The sequence below is a fragment of the Strigops habroptila genome, chromosome 18, assembly GCF_004027225.2.
Source record: "Strigops habroptila isolate Jane chromosome 18, bStrHab1.2.pri, whole genome shotgun sequence".
Lineage (NCBI taxonomy): Eukaryota > Metazoa > Chordata > Aves > Psittaciformes > Psittacidae > Strigops > Strigops habroptila.
The window spans coordinates 3,034,228-3,048,197 of record NC_044294.2 but is presented as its reverse complement, the minus strand read 5'-3'; the positions used below and the strand labels follow the sequence as shown (position 1 = coordinate 3,048,197).

The following is a 13,970-nucleotide window of genomic DNA, read 5'->3' as shown; positions in this document are numbered from 1 at the left end:
CCGCTCTGAGAGGGCGCCCTGACCTCCCCAACATGGCGGAACCGGCCACTCGGCCTTCACAAGATGGCGGCGCTTTCCCTAGACCTTCTCAATATGGCGCTCAGTACTCCCCCACCTCCCTCCTCAACATGGCGGCCGCGGGACCCCCTCATTTGCCCTTCCCCAAATGGCCGCTCGACAGGGTGCGTCGGGGCCCCTCCCAAGATGGCGGCCGCGCTTCCCTGCTCGCAGAGCGCTTCCGGTGCGGCCTGGTGTCAGCGCCGCGGCCATGGCGGAGCTGACAGACGCGGAGCTCCGGAAGGAGCTGGTGGCGCTCGGTTACCGGCCGGGGCCCATCACCGCCACCACCCGCAAGGTCTACTTGAAGAAGCTGGGCTGCCTGCGGGCCGAGGTGGCGGCGGCCCGGCGGAGGGGCCGCGGCGCACCGCACAGCCCGGCCCGCACCCCCGCCAGGCCGCAGCAGGCCTCGCCCTCGCGGCAGCGCTCCGGCTTCAACCTCAGCTCCGCCGGGGCCGCCCGCGACAGTGAGGAGGAGGAGGAGGAAGAGGAGGAGGAGGAAGGGGGGCGGCTGCCCGCGTCCCGCTGGGGGACGTCTGGGGAGGGCGGCGGGCTGTCCTGGGGGGACTCCCGGGGGTCTCCCCCGGGCCGTGGCGGAGGACTCGGCTCCAGGGTTGAGAGCGGCCAGTCCCGGGATAGCTTTGGGGGGCTGAGCCCCTCGGCGCATTGGGGAGCGTCTGCGGAGAGAAGTGGGGCTGCCGGCGCCGGGCTGGGGCTGTCCCTGGGCGGGCTCGGGGGCCTGAGCTCCTCCTCGCAGTGGGACACGTCCATAGAGAGAAGCGGGGGCCTGAGCCCCACGTCCCAGTGGTACACGTCTGCAGAGAGAAGCAGGGGGCTCGGCGCTGGGCTGGGCACGTCCCTGGATGGGTTTCGGGGGTCAGGCTCCACGTCCCATTGGAGTACGTTTACTGAGAGGAGTGAGGAGCTCAGTGCGGGGTCAGAGCCGTCCCTGGATGGGTTTCGGGGCTCAGGCTCCTCAGCGCAGTGGGGCACGTCAACAGAGAGAAGTGGGGGGCTCAGCACTGGGTTGAGGCCATCCCTGGACAGGTTTCGGGAGTTGGATTCCGCATCCCAGTGGAGCCCATCTGCAGAGAGAAGTGAGGGGCTCGGCGGCAGGGCTGGGTCAGGGTCATCCCTGGATGGGGTTGGGGGGCCGAGCTCCGCATCCTCCTGGAGCACCTTCACAGGCAGGAGCGGGGGGCTCAGCTCCAAGCCCCTTTCCAGCGATGAGAGTGGGGGTCTGAAGTCCAGGAGCCACTGGGGCACGTTGGGAGGAGGAATTGGGGGGCAGAGCTCCCGAGCTCAGTGGGAGACGGCAGGGGAAAGGAAAGGGCTCTCTAACAGCTGGTGGAGACGGGAAAGCGAGGTGACACCCAGCACCCACTGGGGCACCTCGTCAGAAGGGTTGAGTCACCGGTTTGGGAGAGGGAAAGAGGAGTTGGCTTCTGGAGTGGGGAAGGAGGCAGGCAGCTGGGGAGGGGGGTTGATGCGGCGGTTCCCGTGGAGGGCTACCACCGATGCAGGGCTGGCCTCGGGGAGCTGGTGGGACAGGTCGGGAGCAGGACAGGGAGTAACCCCACGGACTCGCTTGTTGCGGTCAGCCCCAAGGCAGCAGATGGAGGGAAAGGGCAAAGGCCTCGAGTACTACCTCTCCCAGTTCCTTTGCTTCGCCAGCGTCGTGCTGCTGCTCATTTTTCTGGGCATCCTCGTGGTGAAGATGATTGGGTCAGGCTGGCTTGACAAGAGAGAGGAGAACTGTACGTGCACTGGTTTAATCCTGGTTTTGAACTTTATTCTTCACCTTTCTTTCCTGCTTTCTTTTCATTACTTCCATCACCATCACATTGATCATTCTCATTGCCATAACCTGACATCTCTGCTCCTGTCCCCATTTCCATCTCCCTTTGCCCATGGGAAGCATTGTTAATCATGGAAAGTAAGTCAAGTGTGTGCTTTTTTCAAATGAATTTGGCCTTCGGTCCTTCAAAATCATGGGTTTCATGGAGAGTGACATTTCTGCTAGGCCAAGGATGTGTTTTGGGATTGTCCATTGTGTAACATAATGTCTGTGTAATTGCCCATTGTGTGTTTTTAATGTTGGCCTCTGCACAGCACAGCCCTTTGTGGCCTTTATCATGGCACTACAGCAGTCGAATTGGTTCTTCAGTATGGCAGAGCTTTGAAATGGGGCTTCCTTGTCACCCAGTTTTTAAAGCAGAGTTCCCCTGCTAGAACAGATGAAAGTGAAGTCATTTCATGAACTGAAAGAAGGAGAAGTTTGGGGAGCACTTAGGAAGGTGCAAGTCCTTAAACTCAGCCCGCTGTAGGTGTTTGTGCGCTTTGCATGGGCCAGGAAAGCTCCGTCCTGCTTTCTCAACATCAGAATAAAACTGTCCAACATCACTGAATTTCTGGTGTAGCCTTTATACCTTTGCTGCATGTTTTGAGACCAATGGTACTTTGAAGCAAGGAAGCTTGCAGCACAACTGCAAATTCTGAAGTTCTCAGGTGGTTTAGATTGCTGGAAAGTGCTGCATGGTGCACCAGTGGCAGGAGGAAGCTGTAAAACCAGAGGCCATAACTGCAGAGCCAACAGCTCCAACTAAAATAAATCCTCTGCTTTTGCCTTGAGGAGGCTTGATTTAAATCCCCGTTATCACCGTGATATTTCAGGTGACCGGGGCATGCAGCAAGTGGCATTACTAGATGGTAAAAGATCAGTGTGAAGGTGTGGGATAGTAAAGCAGCATGAAATGTCTTGAACAAGAGCTGTTAAAACATTCAGAGCCCCGTTTTTAATTTCCAGCTGAATAGAATTCATCACTTGCACCCGTTTTATTTGTTTTGCTGCCTACCAAAGCAGTGCTTTGAATGTGCTATTTGCATAGCAAGGTAATGTAGGGTGAGAGTGAGAACAGCAGAATCAGGCTTTAAAGTAGAGCCTTTTAAAAAGATAATTACTTTCTTGATCAAAGCTCTTGTTTTGCAGCCGACTAACTCACCCTCCCCTTCTCTCTCGTAGTTAATCTCTTGCCTGTGGATTGTGACAAAAGAACAGATGATGTAAGCATATATTTATTTATCTTCAAGTATTGTGGCTTGGGGATTCTCACACAAGAGTAATTACTGTAGGTAACTTCCACTGATATCAGTATCACAGTAAAATTATTAGTTCTGTTGGTTTACAGAAAAATTGTGGCTCAATGAGTTGGATTTAATGGGGCAGATTAAATTAGGGCTCTGAAAGATAAAAATTTAAATTCCCAATTACATGAATCAATTTCTTTAATATTGTAACAGAAGCGATATTGGTTTGCAATAAAGCTGTGTTCAGCCTTAGCAATACAAGATTTAATCCAACTAATTCCCTGAATTCCATCATCAAGGGTTTGTACAGCCCCGGTTTTTTATCATAATGTATAATTAGGAGAAGAGAAACTTTTACATTGGATTCAGAGTTACGGTTATGGGTTGTTTTGGAGGCAAAGCATCCATGAGTGGTCGGTCAGATGTCTGGTGGTACCGCCTGGGCTGGGGATGCCCTTGCTTAATTTGGCTCATGAACTGTGAATCTTTGCTGCAGGTGTGTTTAGTTTGAACTAGTGGTGCATGACTGAGCCAAACACACTGCTGGTGTTTTGTTCGGGTATTTTTAGCTAGTCTGACCATTGTCCTGTTGCTGCCAGTCTGTTCATGTTTGTTACCTCTTTCTGACTTTCAGTTCTGTCAAGCTAAACAGAAGGATGTAGTAATGAACGTGCTGCACGAGTTGTACAACTACTTGTCTGTTCAAGCTGGTAAGTTCCAGTTGTCGTTCTAGAACACTTGCGAGCATACAGCAAACTGCCTCTCCCAGCTGCCTGGACTTTTTAAACCTCAGTTGGAAGAGTGGGGTTTCTGGAACTGTCAGTTCCACCTGAAGAGCTCTGAAAAAGTCAGGTAATAGAAAAATAGAGAAAGATGTGCTTATTTTTATTCTGAATCGTGCTTAGCTAACGCCCTGATGTTACTGTGCTCTCGTGGAGTGGTTCTTACTTGCACTTGATATATTGGGATTGAGAGGTAGAAATATTCCGGTTTATGGTTCTTTTCTACCAGCATCATGAAATTGTCTTCAAGACGCTCAGAGCCAGTAAGTGTAAGCTGATGTGTTATTGCAAATAAAGCAACTTAAGAGATTCAGCTCCGCTGAAACACAGCAGCTGATGGTGCGAGTGCCTCTCTTTTATTCTCAGTGCAGAGTAAGACAGGCTCTCTTGGCTGAGGAGCTGACGGAGCACACCAGTTCAGCCAGTCTCTACTACGTTTGAGCAAATTTGGCCTATAACTAGTATTTTGTGATGGAGAAGGCTGCTAGATACTCAGCGTATGAGTAGAAGCTTGTTTAGCAAGACGTATAGAGTGTTAATCAGTAAAAGTCCTTAAGTTCCATTATCTAGATTTCAGACCTCAACAAGGCTGAAGTCTTTAGATACTTAAGCTTCACAGAATTTCTAAATCTTTTCAGATCAGATCAGGCTGCAGAATTGCCATCAGTTTTACACAGGCTCTCAGTATATTTGCTTGGTCAGCTTCGTGAAGCAAGATTTAGAAGATGTTCCTCACCAGCATTCTTCCGCCTGGGTAGAAAGTAGAGCTGTGATTTAGGCTCCTTAGAAGCATTTTGAATGCTGATCATTGACTCCAACATTGCAGTCTTTGATACCTTATGGAAGGAGCCCGTCTGCAGGGCATTAGGTCAGAGAGGTGGTTATGTACTCTGCAAGGGGAGAAACAGTATTTTTCCCCTCATTCTGTGTGGAGGAGCTCACACACTGAAGCGTGAGGTTTGATTGCCCTTATCCAACCTATATGTAGTGGCTGAGCATTTTATTAATAGTCATAATCTCACCTGATTTTACAGTATAAATCTTGTCTTGTAATCATTTTGCCTAGAGCTATAGCCAACTTTAAAGGATAGCATTCCCAGACAGTTCAGTGTATCTCTGAAATGTTGAAGGGCTTTTCTTTCTTTTTTCTTTCATAACATTATTTCTGTTTGACTTTTTTACCAGGTAATTTTGAATGTGGAAACCCTGAGAATCTAAAAAGCAAATGCATTTGGGTTAGCGAAGCAAAGGATCATGTGGTGGTGAGTAGGCTGTGAACAGCTATTGTTATAACATAGTGCTTAGTCTCTTACAAGGCAATAAATAATAAATACTAAAGTGATTCACCATCTGTTTTACTTCCTCATCCTGTTTTGATTCTTTCCTGTATCTCTAGTTTCCCCTTTGGCCAGGCCTGTTCTCAGCAGTTCTTTTGAAAATAATCTTCTCCTACATCTCTGATTCAGCCCCTGTAAATCTAACTTAATGGTTTGTTGTTTCACCGTAGTCATCAGTCTTCTGAAACCAGAATTTTCCCTGGATTGAGGGCTGGGCAGAAGAAGGATTTTTCTATACCCCAAAGTGTCAGAAGGCAGACTGCTTTGATCTAGCATTCCATTTCTTTCACGGTAAACTGTCAGTAAGATTATGTTGTATTTAGTGGTTAGTCTTAACAGTCTGGGATAGTGTTATTTCACAGAGTGCTTCATGCATCACCTGCTGTAGTCAGAAGACTTGAGTCCAGGCAGACCTTCAGATTTGGTTCTCCTTCCTCCAGTTTGCAGAATTATGATAAGAATTAACCTAGGGACAGACCCTATAGAATGAAACTACTGTAATGAAATAATGTCACTTGGTATTTTAAATGAATGGAGAACTAACCTTTTTATGGATTCTTCTGTACAGAATATAACTGGTACTTCCCCAAAGAAGTTTGAAGCTGCCCTGCACTGGATACTAAACAGTAACAAGGATTTAGGAATATGGTAAGTAGAAGCCCACTAGGTTATGTTTCTTGGTATTGGCTGATAGATAATTTGACATCCTCTGTGGTGTGCCCTAAAAGCTCCCATACCTCGTTAGATTTCAGAAGACAGTCTGGGGCTGGCTCTGTCAGTGTTTGCTGGGCAAGCTTCCAAGTGAAAAGTACAGCCCTGCAGCAAAACCTGGCAACTGAGCTCGCTCCTGGGGAGCCTGTTTCCCAGGCTTGCACTGCGGGACATTGCATTCATGGATGAGCTGTACCTCTGAGGTCAGGGCTGTTTGTGACTATCAGAGATTGTGTTGTGCTTCCTGCAGGGTTTAAACGTGGTGGTTCTGTGGCAACAACACGCTTCTCAAATCTGCCCATGTAGCTGCTTTTCTTAAGAAAACTTCTCTTTAGCACAGTTGCTGGAGACAGAGCTTCAGTACTGTCTGGAGTTGCATCCTTTAACCAAAGGGTTTATGAGACAGGAAAGCACTCTCTTTAGTAGGTAACATCACCCACGCTTTGAGATGCTTTGGAGCAAGTCCTAATGAGGAGGAGAGGAAAACGGATTGTTAAATGGTATCTTTAGTGTCAGTTGTCTTTCTGGCAGAACACACAGTACGTGTTGAAATAAATGCTCTGACTGATTATGAAGGGTGTTGGTCAGTCATCAGTGGAGTTTTTCTCTATTGAGTTCGTCAGCTAGCAGAGAAATCACAGAAATACTATTTTTTTTTTTCCCCAGGTTAAAAAAATAGTGCATTTGGGTCATTACCTAATGAAAGGCTGTTATCCAGAGTCTGCAGACATCATTATCTTCCTCCGGGAAGAGTGGGCTGCCTCCAGTCTGTGTTAACTCTGAAGCCTAACATTTGTTTGCATTGTGACACTGCTAAACATATCTCTGGTGAAATGAATTGTAACAGTAATAACGCTGGAGTTGGTGGGCATAGCTTGTATGAATTCCCACTGCTTGATGTTAGCTGAAAAGCTGCAGTGATCTAAGGATCAGACAGTGTCTACTGCTTTGACTATTGGTGTGTGGCAGATTCCCAGGACAGGACGTAGTTTCCTTAGTGACAGGCTTGGATTTGCAGGTGGGCTGGGATCCAGAGTTTTCAAGTTCCTATTTTTACAGAGGAGCAGTGCTCATGTCAGGAGCCGTGTGGTACAATATCCTCCCATTTTCTGGTTTTCATAATTAGCAGCTCTCCACATGGATTCACTTCCAGGCCGTCTGCGCAGCGTCAGAGGGAGTTCAGCACACTTCAAAACCTGCGGGTGGCACTTGCAGCAAACGCGACATGAGCTTATCTTTCTAGGTGCTAGTCTGAGAGGCAGAACTGAAAATGAGCTCTCACTGGGTTCTTCGTCTGCATATTTAAAGTATTTTCATGGAATTTGGATTGTAAACAAGACAAGGGGGTGGGAAACAAGTGCGTGTCTCCAGCTAGTGTAAATCCAGTAACCAGGTACAGCAGTTTGTGAGCTGTGCAGTAGTAAATTGAGAAAACGCCTTCGTCTAATAGGTTATTCATTGCAAACACGGAATGAATTAGTAGCTTAAAAAATAAAATCCCCTTTGGTCCAATTCCTCTGAATCTGATGGCTCTCACTTGGGTTTCTTGATGCCTGTTGGCTAAGAGTACCTAAGAGGGAAACGGCATCAGTGCAGATCTGTATATAAAGAAGCGAGTTAAAGCATCTCGGGCAGCACAGTAGGTGTGTGGAAGGGAATTTGCAGGAGGATGTGTTACGGATTTTTGTCAGGAATTCATTCCGAGGGTGTGCCTGTTCTCACTGCAGATACAGTTGATGCGTTGTCACTTTTGTGGCTAAACAGTTTATGCTCATCTGTGTTGAGGAAAACAGCGTAACCTCCCTGGACACTGGCAGCCTCCCTCAACTGCTCTCTCTGCAATTGCTGCTGAGTGACTCAGTAAACATTTCCATTTCTCTGTGCTGGGAGGTGGGAATCCAATTTAAAGTTTAATCTTGTGCACGCTGAGAGGTGCTGTCAGAGAGTCTGCAGAGGGAGACTTCAGTTTACCAGTGGGAGTTCCAGCCCTGCTGCCTTTTCTGAAGCCATATCCATGCCTTGCTATGCAGCCAGTCCCAAAATGTTCTGGAAAGAGGAGCTGCAAGGATGTTGGTGTATTTTCTATGTGGTGTACAGAACGAGTTACTGCATCTGCAGCCTGCTTGTTCTGCCTGTCTTGATTAAAGACTGCAGTTGGAGTGCTTGTTCTCTTCAGTGAAGATTTTCTGCCTCTTCTCCTCAGGTTGAAAGGCAAAGACCTTTCGGAACCAGTTACCAAAGTGGAGGAAGTGTTCTGTCTTGAATCAGCCCATCCTCAGATGGGCCTTGGCTGCCGTTTCCGTCGGGCAGTGGTCACTGCCATCATGAACCTCTTCTTGTTCTTCTGGTGTAAGTCATTGATGTTGGTAATCAGCTTCTCCCCTTGCTAGCTGTAGAGATGAACCTGCGTGCACACGTTCTCCCAGCTATATGAAATTACTAACAGAGGTGAAATGAATCTGCTGATGAGTTAATTTCTAATTAACCTTTGTTCTGGCAGCAGAGGGAGACCTGTAGGCCTGCTCTTGTGCTGTGAGTGCTTAATGCTTACTTAAAGTCAGAAAGCTGATTAGCTCTCTGGGTATTCCTCGAGTACTATGGTCTGCAAAATAACTGTGCTAACCTACCTAAACGATGAGGTTTTTCTTTCTTTTCTTGCAGCAAGCTGCAAAGTCCTCTAACCTCTTTAATAGTGACTTGTAGCATTTCAGTGTAAGAGGTTTTATTGGAATAGTCCGTCATGCCCCAGCTGTGACAGAGGTCTTAGTGAGCGCGGTGATAACGAGATGAGTGTTGACTAGGAGAGTTTATAATCTAGCCAGACAAGGTGGGGTGAAAGGGGATAGTTATGTTTATTGCAGGGGCTGAGATACTAAAGTTAGCTCATGTTGTAACGGGGGCATTCATCAATGCTAAACCTTCAATATAGATCTCCTGAGTTTCAGGCTGGCACTGGAGCCTCAGGCTTTATTTCCTTATCAAGCAGCTATCTTCGGAGCAGTGAAGCTTGACAGTCTTTCTAAGTGATTATTGTGGGGGAGGCCTCTCGCAAAGAGATAGCTCTGGGACTTAGAGAATTGAAGCCCTGTGGTTGTGCTGAGTTTCTGATGGGGGTGAAAAGACCTCCGTGATGAGGCCTTCTGACCACCTCTTCCACATCCACGCTGCTTCTGCTGCAGCACCAAGGTTTTTGCAGGGTGCAGCTGCGCTGGTGAACAAAATGAACTGCTTGGATTCAGTTGCAAGCAGGCTGGGGTAGCAGGGAGTGAGAACTGCCTCTGGGGAGAGGCAGTGTCAGAAATAAACCTGCTGGCATCCAGCAAGTACATGTCGTCAGTAACTGAATTCCATTTATTTTTATTCTTCTAGGTCTGATAACTCTTTGGGGGATCCTGCTCTTCCTTAGGTATCGCTGGCGGAAGATGGAGGAAGAGGAACAGGCCATGTATGAAATGGTGAAGAAGATCATAGGTAGAATCCAGTAGCTCTGTAAATGCAAGTAGCCCTGTTCTCCTCTTTGCAATGTTGAGGTGTCTCACTGTTCTGTCCTCTTGCCCTCCAGCTGTTGTCCAGGACCACTATAAGGAATGGGAACGGAATCTGGAGCGTTACCCCTATGTTGGAATTTTCCATGTTCGGGACAGCCTCATCCCTCCTCAGAGCAGGTGAGCTGAATTCTGCTCATTAAGGAGGGCTGTCAGCATGATGTTATTCAGCTCAGCTGAAAAATGTAGTTACAGGGCAACAGACCATGTGCAGACAACTGATGGGAAGCTGGACTGCAAAGAGACTGAGCCAGACTAGTCTGGCTTTTCAGTTTCTAAAGGACTTTGACATAACTCAGGCTATGTCTTAACCTGCTGCAGATTAATGTGACAGTCCTGGGGCTGATATTTTGTGCAGTCACACAGGTGTACTGTCAATGTGCTATCAAACAGTAATTGGATTTTGTTCTGCTTGGGCATGGAGCATCTGATTTTCTCCCCTTCATCTCATGTGTGTAAGATGCTGTCCTCTTTCTCAGCCATACCTTATTCTTCTGACAGGTGCTGTGCTTTTCAGAACAAACCTTCCCACAATTTGAATAGGGGACTGGGAGGACCTTCTCAGGTGGTTGTGTGTGTTGCTGCCTAGAAAGTTACCAGTTCAAGTTGGGCAGCTTGAAAGGGAGATACAGCGAGATGGCTGGTTTTGGTGCTCTGTCAAAAAGGAGTTGTGGTCGGGATAGTTGCTCCAGGGGCCAGAGGGTGCAGCCTGGTTCTTGGTGGTTTCTGTGCCACTTGCTCTGTCTCTGCAGGAGCGTTGTGCTTTAGTTAAACGGAGCTATTTTGTTCTGGTGGCACAGCACACTGTGTGTGCTGCAGTCTTAAACATCCTCAGTCTTTGTCAGCCACAAAACTCCTTTTCCTACTAGTGGTAATTTCAGGTGGTTTGAACTCTGTGTGTGTGACACCCAGAATTACTAGACATTGATTCAAAACCGGGGTGAACTTCAGTTTGTCCTCCCTGGTCTGAGATATCTCTGCACGCAGGAAGGGTGAGGGCAGTTTGCTAATAGAGCCCCTTCACAGTGCAGATTGAGCTTGAAATTCAGGGCAGTTATCATGGTACTGAGAGAAGGTCTCGTTTTCTCCCCCAGGCAGGACCTGTTTTGTCATGTCCTGGCCTGAAATTGCCTCTACACCAGCCTTCTGGTTTAATCTCCTTTACTGTCTGCACAGGGAAGAGGAGGCAGCTAGCGGTAGCTTGATGAGCAGCCACAGTTGCTGTAAGCAGGAAAGCACAATGAGGATATGATTCTCATTTGCTTTCCTTCTCTTGCTGTTTCTTGCAGAAAAAAAATGAAGCGGGTGTGGGAGAGAGCTGTGGACTTCCTGGCTTCCAATGAGTCACGGATTCAGACAGAGTCACACAGGGTAGCAGGAGAAGATATGCTCGTGTGGAGATGGACTCAGCCTTCTTACGTCTCGGATTCAGAGCACTGAAGAGGAACAGAAGTTGAGCAACTGTCAATATGGACCTCGGCAAGGGGACAGTCCCCTCTCTGGTGGTGGGAAAGAGCAGGTCATGGTCCTGATCTCCTGGGGTGGGGGATTGCACGTAGCTGTTTGCTCTTCTTTCTGAAAATCTTCACACACAAAAATTCAGGGCAATAACGTTGGCTTGGAAAGGAGATGGGCTTGAGCTGGTGGGAAGCTAGAATTGCACCAAAGTTAGCCTTCCAGCAGATGTCTGGCTTCCATGAGCAAGCAAACCTAGAACAACTTGCAAACAAAATTAAAAAGGCCTATCTAGTGTCGAGGGACTCGGGATCTCTCTGACACAGCTTTCCAAATTCGACCTCAGTTCTGCAAAGGCCAACTGGTGGCAACGTCCATCAGGGAATGTGTTTAAAGAAGATTAACATTTCCCATGGAAACACTAGGGTGGGAGTTCAGATGCATTTTTGTTCGAATTTGTTTTTAGCAGTACAAAGAGTGGTGAAAGCACTTGGTGAGGAAAACGTGTTGGCTTCACCCTTTAAAAATGGGGGAAAGGGGGCAAAGTTAGGTGAAGGTAGTCCTAGAGGGAGGGCAGTCTGACGTGCCTTGGGGGTTTGGGCTGGGTTGGGTGGGATGGAAGAGTGGTTGTGACCCTGTTATACTTTTTAAGTCTGCAGTCTGTGTGCTTTATGATTTCTGGGAGGGGTGGGGGGAATTTGGGTGGAAAATAAAGGATATAGGAAGCTTCCAAAAGCGCTTTCTTGTGGCTACAGCCAAAGGGGCTGCTTCGTGGGCTATTAAAGAGCAGCTTTAGAAAGGCTATTAGGGCTGAATGTACATGTTTATCCTGGGCAGCTGCAATGTGTGTGCTGTGTGTCAGAGCAGAGACGTACCAGGCGTGCAGCATGGGTGTGGGATTGCTGAGTCAGTGTTCCTGCAGCCTCACAGTGGGTACAAGGAGCAGCGATCAATCCTCTGTTCATGCTGCAGGCGTCGTATTTTGTATTCTGTAATAATTTCTTTACTTAAGTTTCTTTTTATGTCCAGCAAAAGTGTTTGTTTCAAAGAAAATAGCACCAGTGTGTGGCAGTTTAGGCTAGGCAGAGATACTGCTAATCTACTCTTCCCAATACTGTAAAAGAGCTCGCCAAGACAGCAGGGACCAATTTTAATTTCTGGCATAAGGCAGTAAAACCTGCAGGGAAGCCAGCGCTGATTTGAGCCTGTGTCACCGTGGATGTGGTTCTCCTCAGCACACAGGCACAGTGTGAATGCTCGTGTTCATCTCTGGCGCTGGATGTGTGGAGAGCTGCCTCCCCAGGCTCTGGGCTGGCTTAGAAACCCTGCTCCCGCATTGCAGGCTGGTGGTGCCACACGCAAGGTGGGTTCCTGGTGCCAGTCCCTGCTCACCTCTGGGTATGAGGTCTGCTTTGGTGTGTTTTCCACTTCCACACCCCACAGGCTGCTGCTGCAGGACTGCGGAGAGCCCTCAGGTACCTCCTGCTGCTGGTCATCCACCAAAGCGAGTGGAGGGAGCGGATCCCTCCAGCAGCAAAGCACAGGGAGGTCTTTCCCATGAAATAGGAAATAATCTGCGTGGAGGTGACTCCTACCCCATATTTTCTTCCTGGTCACAAAGGGAAGGTGTTTGAATAGGAGAGGAGACTCCCACTTGTCTTCAAGACAATGACCAGCGTCTTCCACTGTTAGTAAAATAGGGAATAAAGTGAAGGCAGTCTTGATTCTTCTGAAGTGCTGTAACGAGTTCCTCACTGCCGCCATGGAATCCTTGCAAACACCGGTGCCTACGTTCTTAAGCCTTTTTAAACTGAATCTGTGGGGTTTGGCTTAGCTTTTTTTAACCGTCCAAATCCAGAAGTGAAGAGTGAGGCATTGCAGTCATCTTTTTGTATTAAACTTGGTTTTGTAGAATAAATTTCACTGGCTTGGTGCTGTTTGTATGTTCAATTTAGCTCTGTAAATCGATACATACAATAAATTTATTACGAATGATTTGTTACCTTTGTTTTTATTGAGGAGTCACGGATTGTTCCAAGTGCTTGTGCTCACGCAGATCAAATAGATCCTGCTCCAGGGAGCTCGGGGTTTCTAAGAATAAGACTGAAGATGGCATGGGGATGGCGTGACAGCCTAATGAGACAGCGTGGCTCCTGCGAGGCCGGCGATCGCGGCGTGGTGGCAGCCTCAGGTGTTGGCTTGCAAATTCAATCTGTGTTTTGGGAGTAGTTAGCATTAAGCAGAGGTGTGTATGAAAAGCAGTTAGCTGTTCAGCTGCGTTTTGTAGAGATCCACAGCTTGGAGGGTTGTGGGGCTGTAAATGGTGGTTCAGCGGGTTGATCAGTATTGCTGTGGCCCAAATAAAGCAGCTATTTCTGGAGGGAAGGGGATGGTGCAATAGGCTGTGGCAACTGAGTGAGGGTGTCCCAAGCTTCACGTGTTTTGTACTTGTTCTGTGCAAGGCAGATCCCTCACACGTTGGGTGTCTGAAGTAAACAGCTGCTCCCGAAAATCCTGACTCTGGTCCAAGTGGCTGATCCTATTACTGTGGCATCCTCAGGCCGTGGGGAGCTCGCCTGGCTTTTGGGACGTGATGTGAAGTGCCAGGTCATGGTGTAGGAAGACTGGGAAGTAATGAGGGAAGCGTTGGATACGGTGCCGGCGTGGGATGGACTCTAAGGCCCCTTCCTGCCCTTGCTCCCAGGCTGTTGCTCATCACTGGACACATCGCTTCCCTCCTTGTGTCCCAGGGGTTCATAGGCTTTAAGCAAGGCTGTTACAAAGCACTGTAAAAGGATGGGGTGATGGTGGTGGATATTTATGTCAAGGAAAAAGGCAAAAAGTCAAGCCTTGGGCTATTTTTCAGATCCCCAAGGCTGCCTGGCGAGTAGAAGACACCCAAGTACACCTTGGCAAGGCCGATTTCTCTTGAGGGTCTGTTTCCTTGTGTGTTTTCAGTTCTTCTCCCACCCATGTCAGCGACTCGACACGTGCCA

General features: G+C 48.2%; 1 protein-coding gene across 1 annotated transcript; it reads left to right on the top strand.

Annotated features, from left to right (window-relative positions):
• Positions 1–229: 229 nt before the first annotated feature.
• On the top strand, positions 230–12,969 carry LEMD2 (LEM domain nuclear envelope protein 2). The gene is made up of 9 exons (XM_030473263.1): positions 230–1,814; positions 3,080–3,120; positions 3,779–3,854; positions 5,112–5,188; positions 5,832–5,911; positions 8,178–8,323; positions 9,344–9,445; positions 9,537–9,639; positions 10,809–12,969. Exons 1-9 carry the CDS (start codon positions 269–271, stop codon positions 10,957–10,959), a joined length of 2,322 nt encoding a protein of 773 aa, XP_030329123.1. The 5' UTR covers positions 230–268; the 3' UTR covers positions 10,960–12,969.
• The last annotated feature ends 1,001 nt before the right edge of the window (positions 12,970–13,970 follow it).

Bases quoted from the DNA above. Each gene is read 5' to 3' on its own strand.
- LEMD2 (XM_030473263.1), top strand. From the start codon at position 269: ATGGCGGAGCTGACAGACGCGGAGCTCCGGAAGGAGCTGGTGGCGCTC. The intron at 8,324-9,343 runs GTAAGTCATTGA...TTATTCTTCTAG, and splicing joins CCTCTTCTTGTTCTTCTGGT to GTCTGATAACTCTTTGGGGG. The intron at 9,446-9,536 runs GTAGAATCCAGT...CTTGCCCTCCAG, and splicing joins AATGGTGAAGAAGATCATAG to CTGTTGTCCAGGACCACTAT.